Source organism: Labrus bergylta, chromosome 16, assembly GCF_963930695.1.
Source record: "Labrus bergylta chromosome 16, fLabBer1.1, whole genome shotgun sequence".
Taxonomy (NCBI): Eukaryota; Metazoa; Chordata; class Actinopteri; order Labriformes; family Labridae; genus Labrus; species Labrus bergylta.
In genome coordinates this window covers 4,125,697-4,147,834 of record NC_089210.1, presented here as the reverse complement: position 1 = coordinate 4,147,834, position 22,138 = coordinate 4,125,697, and the positions used below count along the sequence as shown (strand labels likewise).

At 39.5% G+C, this 22,138-nt stretch overlaps 3 protein-coding genes across 6 annotated transcripts in view; 1 reads left to right on the top strand and 2 right to left on the bottom strand.

The window, feature by feature from the left end:
• sco1 (synthesis of cytochrome C oxidase 1) overlaps positions 1 to 2,897 on the bottom strand; it is a 3,473-nt gene extending 576 nt beyond the window's left edge. Inside the window, exons 1-6 of the mRNA XM_020641052.3 lie at positions 2,672 to 2,897; positions 1,594 to 1,713; positions 792 to 882; positions 509 to 706; positions 302 to 394; positions 101 to 216 (exon numbers count right to left, since the gene is read on the bottom strand). Coding sequence (XP_020496708.2) covers positions 101 to 216; positions 302 to 394; positions 509 to 706; positions 792 to 882; positions 1,594 to 1,713; positions 2,672 to 2,824 — 771 coding nt within the window. The 5' untranslated portion in view covers positions 2,825 to 2,897. The remainder of the gene's footprint in view (positions 1 to 100; positions 217 to 301; positions 395 to 508; positions 707 to 791; positions 883 to 1,593; positions 1,714 to 2,671) is intronic.
• Positions 2,898 to 3,439: 542 nt separating this feature from the next.
• Positions 3,440 to 5,939, bottom strand: tmem220 (transmembrane protein 220). The gene is made up of 6 exons (XM_020641053.3): positions 5,226 to 5,939; positions 5,099 to 5,128; positions 4,958 to 5,018; positions 4,537 to 4,660; positions 4,297 to 4,356; positions 3,440 to 4,158 (listed from the first exon to the last, which is right to left on the bottom strand). The coding sequence occupies exons 1-6, from the start codon at positions 5,325 to 5,327 to the stop codon at positions 4,026 to 4,028; spliced, it is 510 nt and encodes a 169-aa protein (XP_020496709.1). The 5' UTR covers positions 5,328 to 5,939; the 3' UTR covers positions 3,440 to 4,025.
• Positions 5,940 to 7,127: 1,188 nt separating this feature from the next.
• Positions 7,128 to 20,702, top strand: map2k4a (mitogen-activated protein kinase kinase 4a). Of its 4 annotated transcripts, XM_029278711.2 has the most exons (13): positions 7,128 to 7,575; positions 9,729 to 9,764; positions 11,174 to 11,206; positions 13,981 to 14,083; positions 14,247 to 14,421; positions 14,514 to 14,633; positions 15,447 to 15,566; positions 15,674 to 15,725; positions 15,830 to 15,957; positions 18,872 to 18,949; positions 19,033 to 19,181; positions 19,494 to 19,539; positions 19,919 to 20,702. In XM_029278711.2, the coding sequence occupies exons 1-13, from the start codon at positions 7,431 to 7,433 to the stop codon at positions 20,030 to 20,032; spliced, it is 1,299 nt and encodes a 432-aa protein (XP_029134544.1). In that variant the 5' UTR covers positions 7,128 to 7,430; the 3' UTR covers positions 20,033 to 20,702. The 4 variants fall into 4 exon arrangements, with proteins under 4 accessions (XP_029134544.1, XP_020496704.1, XP_020496703.1 ...); XM_020641048.3 differs by lacking the exon at positions 11,174 to 11,206 and having other exon boundaries at positions 7,129 to 7,575; positions 13,993 to 14,083; XM_020641047.3 differs by lacking the exon at positions 11,174 to 11,206 and having other exon boundaries at positions 7,129 to 7,575.
• Positions 20,703 to 22,138: the final 1,436 nt, after the last annotated feature.

The following is a 22,138-nucleotide window of genomic DNA, read 5'->3' as shown; positions in this document are numbered from 1 at the left end:
TCATGTCAACTAAGGCTTTGCTAACCCTTCACTCCTCCCCCACTCTACCCTCTCGTCCAAATATGGTCACTTCCTGTCCTGGTCTACAGGTGTAACTCACGATGTAGTCGTTGTCTTCATCCTTCGGTCCCTGACTGTAATAGACTCTGTAAGCTCTGGAGACCTCCTCCACCTGAGCGGTTGCTCCCGTCAGACCAATCAGCTTCGGTGAAAACTCTGGGGGGGGGGGGACACGACACACACATTAAAAGACAAACTCAAAAATGTACATGCAGCAGATCAGGTGTTGTGGCTTTTGTACCTTTCACATATGCAGCCATGGCCTCAGGTGTGTCTCTGTCAGGATCGATGGTGATCAGGATGGGCGTCAGGTTGGGAATAGACTTTATTTTATCTGTTACAAAGAAAAAGATAATGAAATGTTTTAGATTAAAAAAAAAAAAAGCAACAAGACATCCAGCTTCTCTTCCAGGTTTAATAGAATTTGATTTAAAAAAAATCAATTTGCCTATTTCGTCGACGACTTCGATCATTTTCTCGATCTCGTCCGGGCAGATGTCGGGGCAGTGAGTGAACCCGAAGTAGATGAGGACCCACTGACCCAGGAAGTCCTCGCTCTTCGACGGCTTGTTGTTGTGATCGACGAGCGAGAATGGACCACCGAGCGCCGGTCGACCGATTGATTTGGTCCTTTCTTTTTCAATCACTGCAAAGTGTAGCAGTCAATAAGTAATTCAACAACTTTTACATATCAAGTCAACTTCACGTGATTGTGGGGGTAAAATACTCACATTCTTCCTTTTCTTTTTTGAAATATTTCATCGATCCGAGCAGAGTACCTCCAATAGCAAATGTTATTGCTAAAGATTTCCACGTCACAGGCTTTAAAGGGAGAAAAACAATGACAGAAAAATCTTTACATTTCACCCACTACAAGTATTCAGCGTATTTAATATGTAAGAATACTCTCTCTGTGGTAAGAAACAAACTTACCATTCATGTAATTCTATTGTTTTAACTACTCAAACTCATCAACAGGCTTAAAGATTTTGAAAGGGATTCATTGGAAAACTCTTAGTTTGTTCAAGTCTTACTTTAAAAACAGAAGTTTTAAAGTAAGCCTGGAAAATATATTTTCCCCACGACCACACTTGACTGTGGGGTCCCTCAGGGCTCAGTTTTAGAGCCCCTACTGTTTTCTTTGTACATGCTGCCACTGGGTGCCCTTAGCCAAGGAATCGCAGCATATCTTTTAAAAAAAAAAACGTTTTTACATACTGTTGTTGAGACATGCTACACACACACAGGCGTCAGATTTGAAACACAACAAACTAATCATCAGCCATTTCTAATTGATGAATTGGTTTCATAGTGTCTGCCAACTGCATTAAAAGAAATGGACAACAGCATTTCTCTTGATGTTTTGTGCATTTTAAAGCCTAAAAATAAAAAAATCTTTACGATACAAACTCTAATTGAATACCTAAAATATATTCTGAGGCGGTTATTTCCAAAAGTGTTGGACGTGGAGGTACCACAGCCTGATCAAGACTGACTTTAAGTTGAGATCAAGATAAGTTGTTTGCCACTTACCCCAGACTTTTTCTGCTGATCTTTTGATGAAGGCGGCGGAGGAAGTGAGGAAAACGTTCTTGAGGAGTGTTGATACAGATGGTGACTTATTCTGCAGGTGTGCCACTGACTCACACTCACCTGTGGAAAGTACGCACAGGCTTGAGTTAATACGTCTTATCACGAAAACAATCATCTTGAGAGGCTTCGGCACCTTAAGACAGCCAGGTGTTACGCCAAACTCCAATCAAATAATTGCCAATATAAGGTGGTGTTTCACAATGAAAGGATAGGCGGCGTAACAACAGATGTCCACCTGAATTATTAAGTGTTTTAGTCAATTCCGGGTAGCTAATATCGATAACACTGAAAGCCATGTTAGGAGAATGTCCATACAGATGTTTTCAAAATTGTATTTTATTTATTTGTTAGGGACAGTGTGCATATTAATGAACAGCTGTAAAAATGCCAGATTATAGCACAAGTGCTAGTTTCCGTCTGTTGTCCCTAGAAAAAATACAAATACAAATACAAAGGCACAAGTGACACAAGACAATAATAGAGGTTAAAGGTTAAAGGTGGCCACATGAATGAATGATGATGGTTTGCACGATAGAAGCATGATAGACACATCTTTTGCCCAGAGGTGTATATTAATTTACTAAGAGTTTTAAAAGTAAGGCAATTAATATGGCAATGTTTTAAAAGCTATTCGCAGTAAAAAAAAATATATAAAAAATACAATAAAATAAAAAAGGATGTTTCATACATTAGGACAATTTGATAACATAAAATGTTTATTGTCACTGTACAAGTACAACGAAATATTGTTGGAGTAATCAGAAATATACAAATATACAAATACTAAAACCAAATATTCAAATTAGAAATACAATTAAATACGCACGAAAAAAATAATATATGGCTTTAAATGACTTAACTGAATTTACATACAAGTATTGTAACAATATGGTTTGTGCATACATGAAACTTAAAGGCAGTTATTGAGCTAAAAAGTGTCATTAATAACTCAGCAGAAATGAATAATTAGTGAATGGGGTTTGGTATGAGAGCTGATATGAAGCTAGCTTTGACCTACCATGCAGCAGTGAGGTCTCTGCGGTGACAGTGTGTGTTTCAGTTCAGCTTCTCTTCGTAACACAGTGTGTGAGAGTCTCACAGCTGGAGTCTGAACACATTTCTGAACCACTTTCACGTTTCTTTGACTTCGATATAAAACACTCAGGGCCATTTTGGACCTTGACAGACCCGCTGCTCAGACGAGGAAGCGGGTGCAGGACAGGTTTGCAAAACGTGATAAGGGAGAATACGGGGCAATACAAGCTGCTGTTCTGGAGTCAGTTCTTAACGATCATGTTGGGTCAATAAAGTGAGAAAATACTGCTCTCAGATCAGTGTCCCGGGAGCTGTTATCAAACACAGGAAATGACGTAGTTAGGTCTTCTTTATTTTCCTTTAGCAGTTCCTGTGCTCTCTGCTGCCCTCTATGGATGCATTACATTTGTAAGGAGAAATTATTTTATGACTTTTATATGAAATCATACGTAGGCCTAAACATTGTACCTATTTTGTAAACAATAATAATAATAATAATATAATAATAACTTTTATTAATATAGCACCTTTAAAAAACACAGGTTTACAAAGTGGTTTGACAAACAGCAAACACAAGAACAAACTAAACCAAACACAGAAGAACAGAAACAACAAAATAATTCAATACAATTCAACAGAAAAGAACCCAAAGTGCACGATACCCAACAGACATCTATAACCCGACCATCACAAGAACCATGATAAGAACCCAGGCAACACAAGAAGAAAAGAAAAACAAGGTTTTTTAAGAGAAGTTTAAGATATTTACTTTATTTTGTTGATGAAATAATAATTATAAAAGACTCAGTGGTGTAGTGCAGGCCCAGGGTATACGCGGATATACATACTTTTCTTTCAGTCTCCATAGTGTGTACCCACTTCTAAATCTCCTCTGAATCACACCATTGATTGATTGACAATATTCAGCATTATGCTGCAGTTTTTCTAGGATGGTGAAGAGATGACCCTCCCTACTCTGTCTATACATGTCAGTATGCACCTACTAAATATGCAATAAGAGTCATACATGTCACTGCTTATAACTGAGGCCGTTTATCCTCTGCTGAATGGGCCAATTCAAAAACTTATTGGGGAAAAATTAAGACGATACCTATTTCTTTAGGCACCACTAAACCTCTCAACAGACTCCAATATGTTGTAACTCTCAAATCACACATCAAACGACACTTTCAGTACACCCATGGATGTCATATTTTTGCATTTAATCATCCTTCAAACAATTATTAAAGCAGCATCCTTGGTCCAAGATATTCAGTCAAAAAAAAATCAAACAAGAGGAATATTTTCAGGAAAAAAAAAAGGTAAGATGTTGAAGTTTATAAGGCAGTTGTGCAATGTGAAGGCCAGTTCAGTCTGAGTTCTTTGTTGATGTAGTAGTAAAGCCAGGCCACAAAGGGAAAGACCGTGATGGCAGCAGCTGTTGAGACTCTGAGCATCCCGACTGGAGACCTGTCACAAGAGAGGCGCATCAAACGTTTAGGGGAAGAACCGATTCATGGTTGCACAACAGTTCAGTTTCCACTGTGGCATAAGTTTCATGAAATATGGGAGACATGGAATTAATTCCCTGGTATATTTAGATTTTACCTTCCAGAGTGACGACACAGGAGAAGCCAAACAAGAGTCAACATGAGACCAGAGAATTCTCTGAAGGGGAAAACATTTTAAACTCACATTATGTATGTTTTCTCTTTATATGTCATACAATATTCTCAGTAATTACTGATTTAATGCAGAATAATTTGGGGTGTGAAAATGTTTCTACAAGTATTACCTTGCTTGAGGTTGCTCTTATCACTATTTTAGGTAAACAGTTGAACACCTTACCTGCCCTCCTCCTGTTGGAAGATCTCTGTCATTCTCTCTTTGTGAACCCTCCACCCCAACATGGCGACCACAGCGCTGGAGATCATCACATGGAGATCAGCAACACGCCTCCACGCCAAAGTCTCTGCCAAAACGAAAAACAGACAGAAAACATGCAAAAAGGCTCAAATGTTCATCCCAGATCTACTGCAGTTTTAACACGCTTAGGTGAGCTGTAATGACACGATAAAGCCACTTGATGGCGCTGTTAGAATTGGGGGAAAAATACATTCATGCAGAGTTGAACAGACAAGAAGTAGGAAAACAGGAACATGCAAACTGTTGAGGGTAAGGAAGCTTTTAGAAAGAAAGAGGTTCATAATCTTAGATATTAAACACAGGGACATACAGGGACGAACACTGAAGACCAAAATCTGTCTACCTGTCACGTGTGGTTTCAAGCTTAGAAATGCACACAGGACTGCAGGAACACCATAACCGACCTGCAAACAGAGGTAGAAACATGGTGTGAATAACACTTTCAAATCATATCAAACAACATGTGAGATGATGTTAATCTTACCATCCATAACCCTGCGTCTGGATCATTGATCTACAGTCAAAGAAACACAGATTATATGTGTTACTCCAGAATTATGAATGCATGAGGATAACTAGTCAAATAATAATAATAATAATCTATTCCTCACCTGCACGTATGTTGCAAGAGCGAAGAATAAAGACATGAAAGCGTTGCAAACTTGCCAAATCACAGAAAGCCATGACTTCTTCTCACAAACTACTTCACCCATTGCTGTTTCCTAACCTTTCACCACTTACCCGCCCGGGCCTGCGGGACGTACAGATAAACGAAAACAGGCGCACAAGCCGGTCCTTGTATTAAACATTTGTATTGGGTTTGAAATACTAGTACGTCGTATTACATCGCCTTGTTTGTAAAAAATAAATAAATAATAATAATTGGAATAATTTTCGCAGTGGTCGAGTTAATAGACGTAATAGTCGTTTTTTGTTGTTGTAATTGTGTGTTGCATAATGTCACAACAACATCCAGGATTACAGTTTACATGATGAACACATTGTTCTTATTTTCGAATCTGAAAAAAAAAAAAATGTCTTCTTACGTCAATAAATCACCTGACACACGTTCATTTAGAAAAACTGCTGCACAACCTTCAATGTCTGCATTTTTCTGTCCGGGCTGCTCCGTACAACACAACGAGCACACCTTGTCCGCGGCCGCAGTGACGTCAAGGTAGACGCACAGAAGAGACACCACTTCCGGTTAGATTTTTTAGAAATTAAAATAATTATTCACAGCTATCCAATATTGGTGGGATTTTTGGTAAAGGTTTTATTTATTACTTTATATAAAATAATTCACTGACTTTGGGGTTGTGACTGCATACATACATACATATGAGAACATGTGATATACATATGACAGCATTCTTTACTGTTCTTTAAATGCTGAATCAGCATACATTTTTCGCAATACTGTTACAACCAAGCCTATTTATTATTTATTAATTTATATATTTATATATATTATAACATGTATAATATCTCAGATATGTCATTATATGACTATCACAAACATATAATTCATTGAACGTCAGGTTGTTTGTAGTTTTAAAAGGCTAATGTTCATTCATAAATTCTATCTCACTCCAATAAAGATGCATAAAATCTCAGAAGATAACTCACCAAAGTGTCCGCGATGTAAAAATGAAGATGGAACATGTGATGTGCTGAAGGACTTTTGGAATTCTATTCATTCCTTTACTAATTAATTCCTTTAATTTCTGTTTTGGAAATGGAATTTGATTTAAACCCTTGTCTGAATTTATTAAACGACTCCCCAGATTTTCAGTTAGATAGAAAAAAAATGCATATTATTAATAATTATAACATATTTTGCCAAGAAATGTTTATTACTTTTTGGGAAAAATGAATCTCCGCCAACCTTTAAGTTGTTTTTGGATCAAGTGTCACAATTCTTACCGTTAGCGAAATTAACTTTGGAAAAATGTAACCATGTGGTCATATTTTTCAGGACTTTTGTTCTTCCATTGATATGTTGCTTGGAGGAATTTTCTAAAGGTTGTCACCAATGATAATTATTGAATTGAATTGCCCCCCGGGGACAAATAAAGTTTTTTGAATTGAAGTGAATTGAATAATGCAATAATACTATGATGTTATGATATCTAATTATTATTTTTTTATTTAATTCCCCCTTTTTTTGTCTCGTCTTATTATTTTTACTATTATTATTAAGAGTATTATTATTATTACTGTTAGGATTGTTTTTCTTGTTTTTGCTTTGTTTTTCTGTGTATGCATGGAGGCCTATGTATGCAGACATGCATGTATGTCTGTGTTCATGTTGGTGGAGGGAAGGCATATACTGACATTCTCTGTACAGTTTGTTGATCGTTGTATACCCATCCCAAATAAAATGATAAAAAAATAATAATAATAATGTTTGTTTTATTTTGAAACTGATGTTACGTAATATCCGGCGACTCGTTAGCACTGCCGTTAGCTTGCCGTTAGCTCCGGGACGCGGTGGGTGTTGACATGTCAGTGTCACTTGGTCAGCTGATTGCGGGACGTAAAGCTTCTCGGCTAGTACTTGCTAGCCAGCTTAGTTAGCTTAGCCTAGCAGGAGGTTTGTTTTTGTTAACGTTGCTGCACAGGTAGCTTTTAACGTAACCCAAAACTCACTCTGAAAAACACCGAGAATTTGACGATTTTAACACCGTCGCTGAGTCGCTAGCCGCCCGTCGAGCGGCCTGAAGGTTTCCGTGAGGGAGGCAGTGATCATTGTGGCAGAGAGGGAAGGGTGAAGTTGCTCTCCGAGTATCTGCATTGCAGCCCCGGTGCTGCTGATGGAATTCAAACACACAACAATGGCGACTCCCAGTCCTAACAACCCGACAGCACCGAGCAGCCACAGCAAGAACGCAGGACCCGCAGCTAACCACCTCCTCCAGTCGCAGTCTCAGCACATCACGACGATGAGCAGCCTGCAGGGTGAGTGAAGCCAGTGGGGGGGAAAAAATATATATCTGCAGCTGGGAGCTCTCGGTCTGCTGCAGTGAAGGTTAATGTTAGCAGGGCTAGCCGTGGGAGGCTCAGGCTACTCCCAGCTCCGGAGGATTAATCCCACAGGAGCCGACTGCTTGTTAATTATTCCCCCAGTTAGGAAATAAATTATGTTTTATGTTAAATACACATTCAACACAATCTGCAAATCTCTGCAATGCCTTATTATTATTTTTTACGTTGTCATTAAATACCAGCATCTGATGTATTTGCATAAAAAAAATTAATACAAATGTAGATAAAATAAACAATTCTGACAATAACAATGGATGTCAAAGTTTAGTTTATATAATAAGGATTGTCTTTAAGCTCCTTTAGGTTGTAATTGTCTGCAATAAAATCTTGAAATCTTTCTGGATTTTGAGACAAAATAACAATTATTAGAAGATAATAATAATAATAAGATGTAATAAATAAAAAATAATAAGAAACAAGCTTGAAATGCTTCATAAAGAAGGACAGAATAAAACAGAAATGGGACAAAAGGCATCAGGCTTTCATAGAAAATGGGTTTGAATACAGTCAGGAAAAAAAACTGAAACAACAAATACTTAAGAATAAATAAAATATAAATAAAAATGTCAAGGTCAGGAAAATGTGTTTAAAAGGAGGATTTATTAGGTAGAGTAAAGCACTTTAATTTCTCCCTATTCATCACACTGTAATCTTGTCTGGGCGAGTACTTCCACAGTTAAAACACTTCTGTTGGATTATTTTTATTATTTATAAATGTGTTACACCAAGTGCAGCTCTCTTCTTTAAATTGCAGTTGTTTACCATTTTGGACATCATCACTGCTCATATCTAAACATTTATCTCTGAGGTGATGCATAAAAACACAGGGTTATCTTTCGTTGTTATTTCACATTTATGTTATGACATAAAGTCGACCCTCGACCAGTTTTCTGTTAGAGATCGACGAGTCATCCCGTCCAAATAAAATCCTTACTGTGTTATTCTTGTGTTATTATGTAAGTACTAAAATAGTGAGCTATACTTTGGTGTCAAAATCAGTCAATGTTGAACTACAACAAGATGTTGGTTGAACAATGACGTGGGCACAGTGGCATCCCTTCATTTTTTAAAACACAAATTCTAATGACACTTTTTCAGACCAAGAGTTGAACTGATATTACTCTGACATTTGGCTTTTATTGATAATCATTTTGTATGTTTTTTTTTATTGAGAATTACACCAAACCCCACGCCAACAGCTGGCAATTATAAACCTCCTCTTCTTCTACACAAAATACATTTCTGACATTCCTTATGAAGAATTAAAAAACACATTACTCAGCATAAATGTAATCAGTGTGTCATTGGGCGTTGAAGTACAGCTCCCCTGACATTCCCCACGCCTGTTATGAGTAAAGAAGCCTTCATTATAGGGCTGCTGGATTATCGGGATTATTTTGATTGATAAACACGATTACTCGTTGATTTTACAACATCTGGATCACATCTATTCATCAAACGTAAACACTCTGAGCCCTTTAACGTTCTGAACTCTTTGAGAAACAATCAGTAAATGAAAATGAACTCTGATTTTGAGGTGGTGTCCTCTTGTGGCCTAAATGTAACAACAAACAAATTGAAAAAGTTACCACACATGATAAAACCTTTGGACAAAACGAGCATAACACAGCAGGCTACATAATAATCCTTTAATCTCCATTATCTTGTTTTCATGATCGTGGGAAGACACACATTGTAATAAATGTTCTGTTTTGCACTTCTTTGAAATCGGGGGTGTGTCACTGTTACATTTACAGAATTGATCAAAACACCACAACAATGAAGACATCATGTGAAGCCGTTTAACATCGAGTGTTTATGATTGACAATAAGACGAACTAAATAGATTTGACAGGGAAGTTTGTGTTTTCTTTTCACGCTTTGTCAAATACAATGAATACGTGTCTGTACCTGCTTTTTTATGAAGCTGCTCTTCTTGTTTTTTTTAAACGACTTGTCAGCAGAAATATTTTTCCCCTTCTTTCCCAACACACACAACTGAAGTGAAAACAAAAAAACCATGCTGTGTTTATTTTGTTCAAACACTGTCCCGTTTTAACTTTCAGAGTCCAACACCTGCTGGAGATGTCAGAGTGAAACAGGTAGCTACACATTTTATTGACTAAGTAGAGTGACAAAGACGCTTCTTGAATAGAAACCAAATTAAGATTTTCATTGGAAGGACAAAGTCACAAGTTCTCAGAAGCTAAATTTACATTTTAATGGAACTTTAAATTGAGGATAAATCTACATGAGGTTTGGTGAAACTCGTATTAACTTCTACTTTAAGCAAACTTTTAAAATGTCTTGAAATGTAGTGTTAGATGTAGTTTGTAAAGTTAACAGTTTGGTTGATTTATGTCCTGATTTAACTTTCTGATGACGGTTTACTACATTTATAACAACTGATGCATGTTTGATTTATACCCCTGTTACCTTTCTATGCTGAAAAAAAGTGGTTTTGAACTATTTTTGTAACAAGAATTCAGGCTTTTAAAGCTTTATTTTATTGTATTTATAAAGAGGGCCCGACCGATATGAGATTTTTGGTGCCGATACCGATTTTGTGTAGACAAAGAAAACGATGCCGATATATCGGCCGATATTTTTCTTAGAGCTATCTCCTATCTTTAGAGATAGATAGATATAGATGGTCACTCAACTGGAAAGTAACTGCGCATGTACGTGCATCACCGCTTTCGACTCTTGAGAGTGATAATGCTTGATGTAATCCATATAGCGCCCTCTGCTGGTGACAGTCAGAAAGAGAACTGCTAGTGTAATACAAAGATACAAAAATGAAATGCTATTTGACTGGTGAGTAAATCTAGTAATATCGGCGCATGTCTGTGGTAAAATTAGCTGATACCGATTGTCACTTGATATGCTAATATCGGCTGATATTATCGACTGGGCGATTAATCGGTCGGGCTCAGATATTAAACTTGTGAGGTATTTGACGTTAATGTGTAATCCAGTATAAGTCTTTAACATTTTTCTGACCATGTTACACTTTTTATCTTACTGCTGCTAACTAATCATTCCTAACTCCTGACATGATGCTGACCGATGGTGAGAAAATGTTCATTAAGATGTTTAATGTTTTTTTTTTTCCTTGAACCATCATCATTTTTACGTCCTTTTTGTTTTACCTGCAGGTTTTTTTTTTTTTTTTCTTCCCCATTTGCTGTTAAACCATTCAAAGTTGCTCGTCTTTGTGCATGCTACCCTGCAGAAAACGCGTTCAACCTTCCTGTCCCAGTTTGTTTCACATGTTAGCAAAGCAAGGCCAATTTCTGTGATTGTATGTGATCCCTCAAAAACTGCAGGATTCCTGTTGGGCCCTCTATGACGGGTGAAACAAAACAAAAAAAAACGACTTTTTACTGCAGGAAGCGGTGACTTTCAGGAAGGTTTTTCTTAAGTCTAACTAACAAAAGAAGTCTCTAATAGAAGACAACAACAACAAGCTGAAATATGAAGAAAATAAAAGCTGTCTTTTCACCTCTAGGGTTTCAGATAAACCTGTCTGGAGCTCCCCCAAGTAAGCCAAACCTCTTTTGCTTCAGCACCAACAGTTCTCATCCCTTTGTTTCCGCCTGACAGTCTGGTATGGGGGAGTCTGTCCTGCTGCTCTCAACTAATCCACGTCAAGACTTCTGATGGGTTCCAAATAGGCTTGTGCCGGTCACTAACAGTCCAGTGATTACATTGGGCACTCTGATCTATCAAACCTGGGAATTTCCTTTTTTTTTTGGAGGGGAACATATTGGAGTTTGTCCGATAGATTTCTTCAGCCTGCAGCAGTGAAACAGGCTGCCATGTCTGCAACGTAACCCTTTAGCATGCATGTACATCGCAGTACGTCCGCTAAAAGTGTCTGACAACATCACAGAAAGGAAACGTATCATGACAGACCTAATAAGAACACCATGAAACATTTTGTATGCTCCCAAAATCAGTATGCCACATGCATAATCAAGTGTAGACTCTGCATAAAGTTACATAATCAATCAATGCAGTGATGGAGCAGCATCTGTCTGTATGCAGTAAAATGACTGGAGCTCGGTGGATGTAAAAAGAGCGATATAACATTGATTTTATAGTTTAAACAGTCTTACTTTGGGAGCCTCTCTGTTGTGTTGTCCGATACTTTGAATCATTTTATTGGACTCACTTTGATCATGCTGATTTGACTTGAAAGATTACGTTGCAGCAGGGTTGGCTGAAGCAGTCGAGTGGGGGAAATTCCAAAACATTTTGTACCTATTAGTCATTAGGACTCCAAAATATCTTACAATACAGTCCTGGCTTAGATATAAAGGAATTCACCCTTTAATTTAACTATATTAGGTAACAGGCCCAAGCTGGTCACACACCAGAATTGTATTCAATCTCTTCATTTTTTTCTCAACAACGACTCACTTTTGAGTTTCTGTGCTGCCAATAAAAGTTAGATTTTTCTAGCAGCTTCTCAGAGGTAAGCTGCTTTTATCCTCATCGGCACAAGCCTAAAATTCAGAGCTTCCATTGACATGACGGAGCTAGGTCTTCTCACCCCTCTGTGCTCCCTCCGTGTGATAAAACACTAAAAGAAAACACTTTTCATTAATAAAATCCCCGGTAAAATACTCTAATGGAAGCTCTTCTTCACTGGTTTTCAGAGTGCAACTAACACGCTGAAGTAGTGCCTGTAGTGTCACAGTTTTGTTTTCAACTGGTTTGTCTTTTTTGTGTTTTGGCATGGGTGCACCTTAGCATAGCACTTGCTTGTCGAGACAAGGTACACACACTCCAAAGTTGTCATTTTAAGCCATGTTTTCCATTCGGGGGCCTATTGGAATTCAAGTACACACATTCTTGTGGTATTTTGGGGGCGGAGCGAGCGTGGAGAGCTTTTCCTACGATGTGAAGGTGAAATCAAAGCAGTTGGCCTTGACGAGCATGTCATGATTTGATGTGGGTTTTTTTTTTTTCCACCCCCTTCCCAGTTTTGTGTTTACATGTGGGTTGTTGTGTCTGCACCGTGAATGTAAGGTGTTTTGGATTCAAGCAGCATGCTTTGTTTCTGTTTCTGTCTCAGATATCCAGTTAAATATGACCGTGAGAAAGCCACAAACGCAAGCAGGATGAATATCTGAACGCTGCTCGGCTGCCACTTAAAAGGAGACGCTAGTTAAAGAATAGGGCCAAAGTAATGGTAGTGGAAGAAATATCATATATAGTCTGATTTCACAAATTCAAGGGCAGGGAAAAAAATTATGTTCTTTCAGTTTATTGAAAAGTTTTCCAGAGGGGCGCTGGTAGCCTAGTGTTTAGTGGGCGCTCCATGTACAGGGGCCATGGTCATCTGAGCGGATGATCCGGTTTGAAACCTTTCCCGCATGTCACTCCCCACTCTCTCTCACCCCAATTTCTGACTCTATCCACTGTCCTATCTCTAAAGAGATCCACCGTTTGGAGAAAAAGAGAATAACTTCTCTTAACAAATAACATTTTTGCGAAATTACTAAAAAAAACGCATTTGAACTAAACGAGTCCCCCCCCACCCAAAAAAAACAAAACAACAACAACATTCAATATAGCGATGGTGGGATTGCAATTATCCCTCCCCCCCATTCATAGCATCCAATGATTTAAGTAGGGCCAGACTGATATGAGATTTTTATGGGCTGATACCGATATTATGGAAAGAAATAAAAATGTGATGCCGATATGTCGGCCGATATCTTTCCTCGATCTATCTTCAGTCTTTACAGATAAATAAATAAAGAGATTCTAAACACATTTATTGCGTTGACCCCTCAAATGCAGTTATCACACATTTGGGTAAAAGATATTTAATGACGAGAAGATGGTCACTCAACTGGAAAGTAACTGCCCATCACTGCTTGACCCTCTGGAGAGCGATAATGCTTGATATAATCCATACAGCGCCCTCTGCTGGTGAAAGAGAACTGCTAGTGTAACACAGAAACTCTAATGAAATGCTTTTTGACTGGTTGATAAAATTAGTAATATCTGCGTAAATCAGACACACAATTAGCCGATGCCGATAGTCACTGGATAGGCGAACATCGGCCGATATTATCGTCTGGCTGCTAAATCAGTCGGGCTCTAGATTTGAGTAAATCTGGTTAACCTGTCTCTTTATTCTGTTCTCATTTTCTGGTTTGTGTTGTTCTTGCTCACTCATCGTTCAGATCTTTCTTGTGGGATCAGATTTTTTCTTTTGTTTTTGTTGTTGCTTCACACCCCTCTCACTTTCTGCTTCATGTGTTTTTATCTGATCACATTACGGCTTCTTCTCCCGCTCAGGTAAACGTAAAGCCCTGAAGCTGAACTTCGCCAACCCTCCGATCAAACCCACCACTAGATTCACACTGAACACGGCGGGGCCGCCCTTTCAGAACCCCCACATGTGAGTACACCTGCAAGATGTCGTCTGGTTTGATCTTCAGACACTTTCAGGACATTCAGGTCCCTACGTTTAGCGCCCTCTGCTGACTTGTCCTGGGGATGCTGGGGATCAGTATAATAGGTCAACTTTAAATCAACTCACTCGTGTTTCTTTTTCCCCCCAGAGAGCGACTGAGAACACACAGCATCGAGTCATCAGGGAAGCTGAAGATCTCTCCTGAGCAGCACTGGGACTTCACAGCCGAGGATCTCAAAGACCTGGGCGAGATTGGCCGAGGTGCCTACGGCTCGGTCAACAAGATGGTGCACAAGCCAAGCAACCAGATCATGGCCGTGAAGGTACATTTGAACCTGTGTTATGTGTTTATCCAGAAGCAGATTCAAAGACGTTATCGTCGAGGTTATAACGGTGTGTTACATTTTCTCTGCAGAGGATTCGGTCCACCGTCGATGAAAAAGAACAGAAGCAGCTGCTGATGGACCTGGACGTGGTCATGAGGAGTAGTGATTGTCCGTACATCGTGCAGTTTTATGGTGCTCTGTTCAGAGAGGTGAAATGAGTTCATAAGGAGATTCGTTCAAGAGGATATTGTGTTGTTTTTTTTTTTTTTTACATATTTGGGATCTAAATGGCAACAAGGAACAAAAAGTTTAGAAATCACTCCAGCCCTTAACCTGAGCCCGGAGCAGTGAAACAGACCGCAACAGCTGCAAGGTGATTTTTCAGGAGATCAGAGCACGTCCACTAACAGCTCCTGTTGTTTCAGGCTCAAAGTGTAATTCAGACTTTTTGACAACATAACAGAAAGGATCCTTATTTTGGGTTCTGTTGCAGCCTTTAGATCGCTCTCCTCAGAGCCACCGGACTCTTTTGATAAAAACAGTATATATTATTAATTTTTTAAGTGATCTTTTTTGAGCCTTTATGAGATAGCACAGCTGAAGAGAGACAGGAAGTGTTGGGAGGAGAGCGCTGGGGGATGAAATGCAGCAAAGGCCCGAGGTTGGACGGCTGCGAGGACTATAGCCTCCACTTAAGGGGCCTGAGACAAAACTGCGAGACTATCCAGCGCCTCCAGAAACAGTAGTTATACTGTGCAGAAAACAGGAATTTCTGGTCTGCTGTTGTGTGTGTTTCTGTCTGCAAAAAAAGGACATATTTCGATTAAACGCATTTGCCCTGACAGATTCCCTGCAGCCATTACAGCCTGATTCACTGCTGCAGGCTGAAACTATTTCCTGGAGCAATTCCAAAACTTTTTGTAACTTCGAGTCATAAATATATGACAAATATTTTCCTGTTTTTTCCTGTCAAACTGTATTTCACAAACTAATGACTTCATCACTTTATTTTCCTTTTTCAGGGTGACTGTTGGATTTGTATGGAACTTATGGCTACCTCCTTAGACAAATTTTACAAATTTGTATATTGCTCATTAGACGACGTGATTCCAGAGGAAATATTAGGAAAAATAACATTAGCTGTAAGTTTTTTTTTTTCTTCTTCGTGATTCATCCTCACTTTTTCTAAAATAAAAATCCTTTAGACTCTTAGTGACTCTGCTGCTTCACATTTTCTTTTCTCTTTCAGACTGTGAAGGCTCTTAACCACTTAAAAGAAAACTTGAAAATAATACACAGAGGTAAGACGACACACGGACACTTTCCTTTATGTGCTGTGCATTTTAAGATGCCTCTTCACCACCGACGCCATTTTTTCTTTTCTCTCTCTCCCTCTCTCTTTCAGACATAAAGCCGTCAAACATCCTCCTGGACAGGGGCGGCAACATCAAGCTGTGCGACTTTGGCATCAGTGGTCAGCTGGTGGACTCCATCGCCAAAACCCGAGATGCAGGCTGCAGACCTTACATGGCAGTGAGTAAAGCTGAGAAATCAGAGCTAACGTGAGGCTACACCTCGCTCTCTGACTGCTCGTTCAGTAGAAGCGTTTTGTTTGATTTTGGAGCTTCCTCGGATTAGAACGACGATTCTTGTTGGGTGGACGAGGTTTTCCTTCCTGCACATTGACTACGACGATGAAAAATGATCATCAGCCTGTTTGTGTGTGTGTTTACGGCGCCGCGCGTCACACTCTTTCTCCCTGTATGCTGACGTTAGCGTAACCTCACCTGCAGAATCGATGTCAATAACCCTTAATGTGAGCGTGTTGTTGTCCGCTATCTCATGTAAAGTATGGAGTAACGAGTGCTTTTAAATGTCTGTAACCTGTAAGTCGATACACTACTTGTGATAGTAGTGGAGTAGTAATGCTACTCGGGACAGGACAGGGTTTGGATTTGAATCAGGGCAGGTGTGTGACTCTTCCACAGAATAAATAAGCGACTGTGGAGTGAGTTATTTGGGTGAGGAAGTCGAATAATCATTTGTTTTTTTAATGATGCTGAAGAACATCATTAAATGTTCTGTTGTGCTTGTTTATTATTAGGTTGTGTGTTTCTGGTGAGCAGCCACTGTGTGTGTGTGTGTGTGTGTGTGTGTGTGTGTGTGTGTGTGTGTGTGTGTGTGTGTGTGTGTGTGTGTGTGTGTGTGTGTGTGTGTGTGTGTGTGTGTGTGTGTGTGTGTGTGTGTGTGTGTGTGTGTGTGTGTGTGTGTGACATTATTAAAGAGTACTGAATCGTTGTCGGCTCAGAGAGCTGATCTCACCTCGTCGTCATCACTCAGGTTATTTTCTGTTGTCGGGTTACGTCAGCTGGGGGGGGGGATGTTCTCCTCCACCCACCCCCCCCACCCCCCCCCCACCCCCCCTTCCGTCTCTCCACAGCAGTTTCCATTCTAAATTTGGTGAGGCACTATCACCTCCACAACACACACATGGGCAGGCGGCTTCATTCATGACAGGGTGGATTGTGGGCGGAGTCACGGCGGTGAGCTCACTCAGCAGGAATCTCAGCTCCACTTCTTTCTGACCGTGCAGGTGTTCCGATTCACCGCAGCGCTGCAAACAGACGCCTTAGATGACGGAACAAAATCTGACCTCAGAACAGCTGGGAGCCTGAAATAAAGCTGCTGTTGTGACTGAGCGTACTCGGCATGTGTGTTTTACCTCGGGCAGCGTGCAGGTGGAAATGAAGAGGTGACAGAAACAGAAGTTGTGATTCACAGCTCGTTTGAACAGAAGTTGATGATGATTGTTTGGCTGTTGTTGTTTGTTGCAGTCGGTTTCACATGTTTCTCTTTACTGATTTCACTTCTTCTAAACTCTCAACCCAGTTCTCTTTACCAACATGGGTAAGCTCAGTTATAAAAAAAAACAGTACTCATGCTGCAACAACACCACATGCATGTCTCAGGATCTTCTTGTGACTGATGGCTGATCTGATCGACAGGCGGGGGTGATGTAACGGTTCATCAAAACCCGCCTCAGCTCCAGCTCTCAGCCTGTCGTTAGGTTGACTGAAAGTTAGGCTGAGACAGGATTTCCAGCATGGCGGCTGCTGCTGATGAGCCTCCAGAGCCTCCTGCTGTAACAGATGGGTGACGTCATTCAGGTTTTCATTCTTTAACATTTGCAGTCTATGATACTAGTAAAATGGTTTCTCCTTGATACAATTTATATTTAGAAATGATCTTAGAGGCTGAACTCCTGCAGTGTCTGCAGATGTGTGTGCTGCAGATGTGTGTGCTGCAGAGCGTCTCTCTCTGCAGCACAGACTGTACCGCTCTGCTGTGGGTGACATCAGCGTCTAAATCAGGAACCTGTAAATGGGCCAGCACCGTGCCTCCTCTTCTCCGCAGGAGATTTCCGCTGCCTTCCCTCACTCCTCTTCATCACCACATCTTGTTTTTTTTGTTGTTATGAAGATGTAGCAGAGAGGGGGGAGGCTGAAAAGTGAAAAGAGCCTGCAGACATGTTGGGTGTAAAGCACTGCAGTCCTTTGAGACAAAGAGCAGGGATTAGAGAGCTGATGAGTGCTGCAGGTGGAAACATGCCCACAGGTGATGAGTCTGTCTGGTATTCTCACTGGGTTTGTTTTTGTCCCAGTTTGGGCCCGAACACCTGTTTCTGTCTTGAAGAGTCCCAAAACAATGTGCAAAAAAAACATGAATCAAAACGTACGTCTGGTTTAAAGCTCCTTCGACTTTCCAAGTGTTTTCTACTGATGTGAAGATTGTTAGATTTGGGAGTATTGTCTCATAATGCTGAGAGAATATTGGAAGCATCAGGGCCCGGTTGTATGAAAACAATCAAAAGTTATTGGATTTGATCTTTGTGTGGATTTCGGCCCCCCCTGTGGACAATGTCGGTATTATGTAGTCCTGTTTAAAGATCAGGTAAACCAGGTTCTGTGCTCCTAAAAAGTCTCTTTATGTGGATCAGGTTTATTCAATACAGTTTTTCTTTGAAAACAAGGACAATCAAACATGGATTACCTGATTCTGGATCTGAAAAAATAAGTGGAATAACGTTTTAGAACAACTTGGCTGTGAGGTTTAAAATTCAAAGCAAACACAAACAGTGTCATCTGGTGGTTAAAAAAGCTCATCTCCTCAATGAATCAAGTAAATCATCATCAGGTACAGCTCTAGTTGTGATCATTTCATGCATCAGCTGATCGGCTGTTTCCTTAAAGGAAGAACGTGCAACAAATTACACATAAATACCGCAGAAAGCTTTCTGGTTATATTTGCTGAAAATAAAAGATTGCACACAGGATCTTTGATTTTCTACAATTGCACATTTTTTCTTTGATTCCAGTTAAATCCATGTTTTCTTTTAACCTTGCTAAACACAGTTTTCAATATTTCCTGTTTCTCTTGTCATTTCCAGCCGGAGCGGATAGACCCCAGTGCGTCCCGGCAGGGCTACGACGTGCGCTCAGATGTTTGGAGTTTGGGAATCACACTGGTGAGTCTGATTGTTACACTAATGGATGAACCATGAATGTGTGTTTAAGTATGCACTTCTTACGCACACGATGTGTTTTTCAGTACGAGCTGGCCACAGGGCGGTTTCCGTACCCGAAGTGGAACAGCGTCTTCGACCAGCTGACCCAGGTGGTGAGAGGAGACCCTCCACAGCTCAGCAACTCCGAGGAGAGACGCTTCTCGCCAAAATTCATCTCCTTTGTCAACCTGTGGTGAGGAGTCATGGCTGGGAAACCATTCGAGTCCTAGAACTGTGAACCTTAACATTTTGTAAAAATCAAAATGATTCAGCAACACCTTTCAGTCAGCAGACTTCAGCTGCTTCGATGACTGACGATTTTGCTTGGATTAGATTATGATTCATTGTCAGGACACATAGGTGAAAGGAAACAGTGGCAGGTTTGCATACTCATGATGCACAGGCTCCAGCTGCTGTTTGTTACTGTGTCCCTCTAGTGGAAAAATGGCTGAACTGCACCCTCTTCCTTTTTAATGCTCTTCTTTTTTTTCCCTCCTCTCTCTAGCCTTACAAAGGATGAATCGAAGAGGCCAAAGTACAAAGAGCTGCTGGTGAGTTCATGATATCCTCTCTGTAAACACTCTTAAAGCACAAAGTGAAGCTTTTATATGTTTCAAAGTGGAATGCTGCTATTTTTAAACATTGGTCCTAATGTTCTTTACCTACACCGAGATCTAAATTACTAATAGATAAAGAAAAATCAGAATTGCTCCTTTCCTGGATGTCATTCCACACTGTCTCTCTCCACTTCCTACTCTATCCACTGTCCTCAAAGGCAAAAAAGCCCCAAAGATAAAAAATAAATACAAATGTAAAATTAGGGCCCTACCCTCCACTTTTAATCGACTGAAATCAGAGTTGTAGTTTCCATATTCTGTTCATATTTTAAGGTGTTTTACAGATATTTTTTTTATTATTCCCCCACTGCAGAAAGATCCATTCATCCAGATGTACGAGGAGCGCTCGGTCGATGTAGCCGGTTACGTCTGCAGGCTTATGGATCAGATGCCGGCGTCCCCCAGCTCCCCCATGTACATGGACTGAAGCAGGACGGGACGACAAAATCCACAATGAAATAAAAACACACACACACTAGTCTGCAACAAGAAAAACCCGAAAAGAAAAAGAAAACACAACAAAGAAACAAAACAAAAAACCCCCCTCGTGTAAATTTGCTTGGTTCCCCTTCTTGCAGTGTTAAAAGAGAAATGTAAAAAAGAAAAAAAAAAAGCCTAAAGACAAACTCCATTTGCGATAGAGATGGTGTTTGTTCCAGTCATGTCTGTATAATATATCAACACTTCTGTTTCTCTCTTGTTCACACACAAACGCACAGTCATGTAAGTATAATAGCAGCTCGATAAAAATCACATCTCAGTGCTTAGTACAGTGGTTGAATTAAAAAAAAAAAAAATGAAAGCCTGGAAACGTTGTATTTATAGAACCAAAGTCATGTGGAGTGTTTTGATTTGGAGATTCTGCAACATACTGGAATCATGCTCTTTGTGAATCAACCCACCTCTTCCATGTGCGTCAATGAAAAGCATCGTGTTTGCTATCTTAATGGAACTTTGCTTCTCTGGGTATAAAGCCGTTTTAAAAAGTGTGGGTGGTCCGAATCGTGTTAGACCTGTGGGGCGGTCAGCGCCGACAGGCAGCTGTCCTCTCTGCAGTGGAATATATGCTGATATATGAATAAAAGAAGAGAAAGAGATGTGTCGTCTGACTCGTTTTTACATCATGTTTTTTGAGTATTTCATCATTCAGAGGGTCAGACATAGCTCTCATGATCATGTAAAAACTTCATTGTTTTTGAAGCAGTCAGAACTATAATGCATGAACTGAAAATGCACTTTAAATAAATATTTATAATTCATGAAATATTCAGAGGTAGGAAGGAGAAGTGATTACTTTCTGAGCTGCTGATTGGTGCAAACAGCTTCCTCGAACTCCTCAGACGGACACTGTGACGATAAATACTGGACCCGGGTCAGTGGGAGTGCAGACCTGCTCAGGCCGGATCTGCAGGGACACAGAAACAGGTTTCACAAATTTGATTGCATTGACGAACCTCTTCGTTTGTATTATTTAACTATTTGTTTTCAGCATGCAGTCAGGGCCTTCTTTTCATTTGAAGGAGATGCAGTCGGAGTCATCTTTTTATTTGGGATTCCTGAGTGAAGTTGCTCACCTTTGTCATTTTTCAAGAATCAAATTCTATAGATACATGCAGTATGAAGAGTTATAATAGAGCTCTGCATTTAATCAATATCAGACATATTTATCCTCAGGCTGAAATACGGGCTTTACAGTTACTACTATAGACAGTTTGTATTATTATTATTATTATTTAGGATCAATATATATATACATATATACTGTACATTCTATATATTTTATTATATTATTATATTAGTCTATATTATATAACATTTAATTTTATTACACTATATTCATATTGCACTATATTACATTATATTATATAACTGCACTCTGCATTACTGTGGTACAACACTGCCTCTCTTCTCTGCTGTTTACATTACTTGCTGCTATTTATCATACCAAGTCACTTTAATCATCACTTGTCACTTTATCTTTTCATTCTCTGCAAATACTGTCTCAACTCCCTGCACAGTTAACTTCATCATTCATTTTGTACTTGTATATACCCCCTGTTTTTATTTTTATTTATCTTATCTATTCTGTTTAATGTGTATTTTGAGTTTTCTTGTCTGTGCTGCTGCAACGCCCGAATTTCTCCTCTGGGGATCAATGAAGATTTATCCTATCCTATCTCTAGTTTATCTGTAAGAAATACAAAACAATACTTTATTGTTCCCCGAGTGGGAAATTTGTTAAGGCGGATACAGAATCAGCATAAAGTGTATTTTTATTATAATTATGATTTCATTTTAATTTTTTTCAACCTTTATACATTTTTTAACCCGTCTTTAGGACTACATTTTTGTCAAAACCACCTCAGCTGATCTATTTTTCTAAAAATCTATTTTTTTAAATTCTACATTGTGATATTTTTATTTAAACTGTACTGTGTTCACTTTTTGTTTGCACTCTTTGCTCTTTGCTGCTGTAACAATTTAAATTTCCCCGTTGTGGGATAAATAAAAGATTATCTTATCTTAGTTAAAG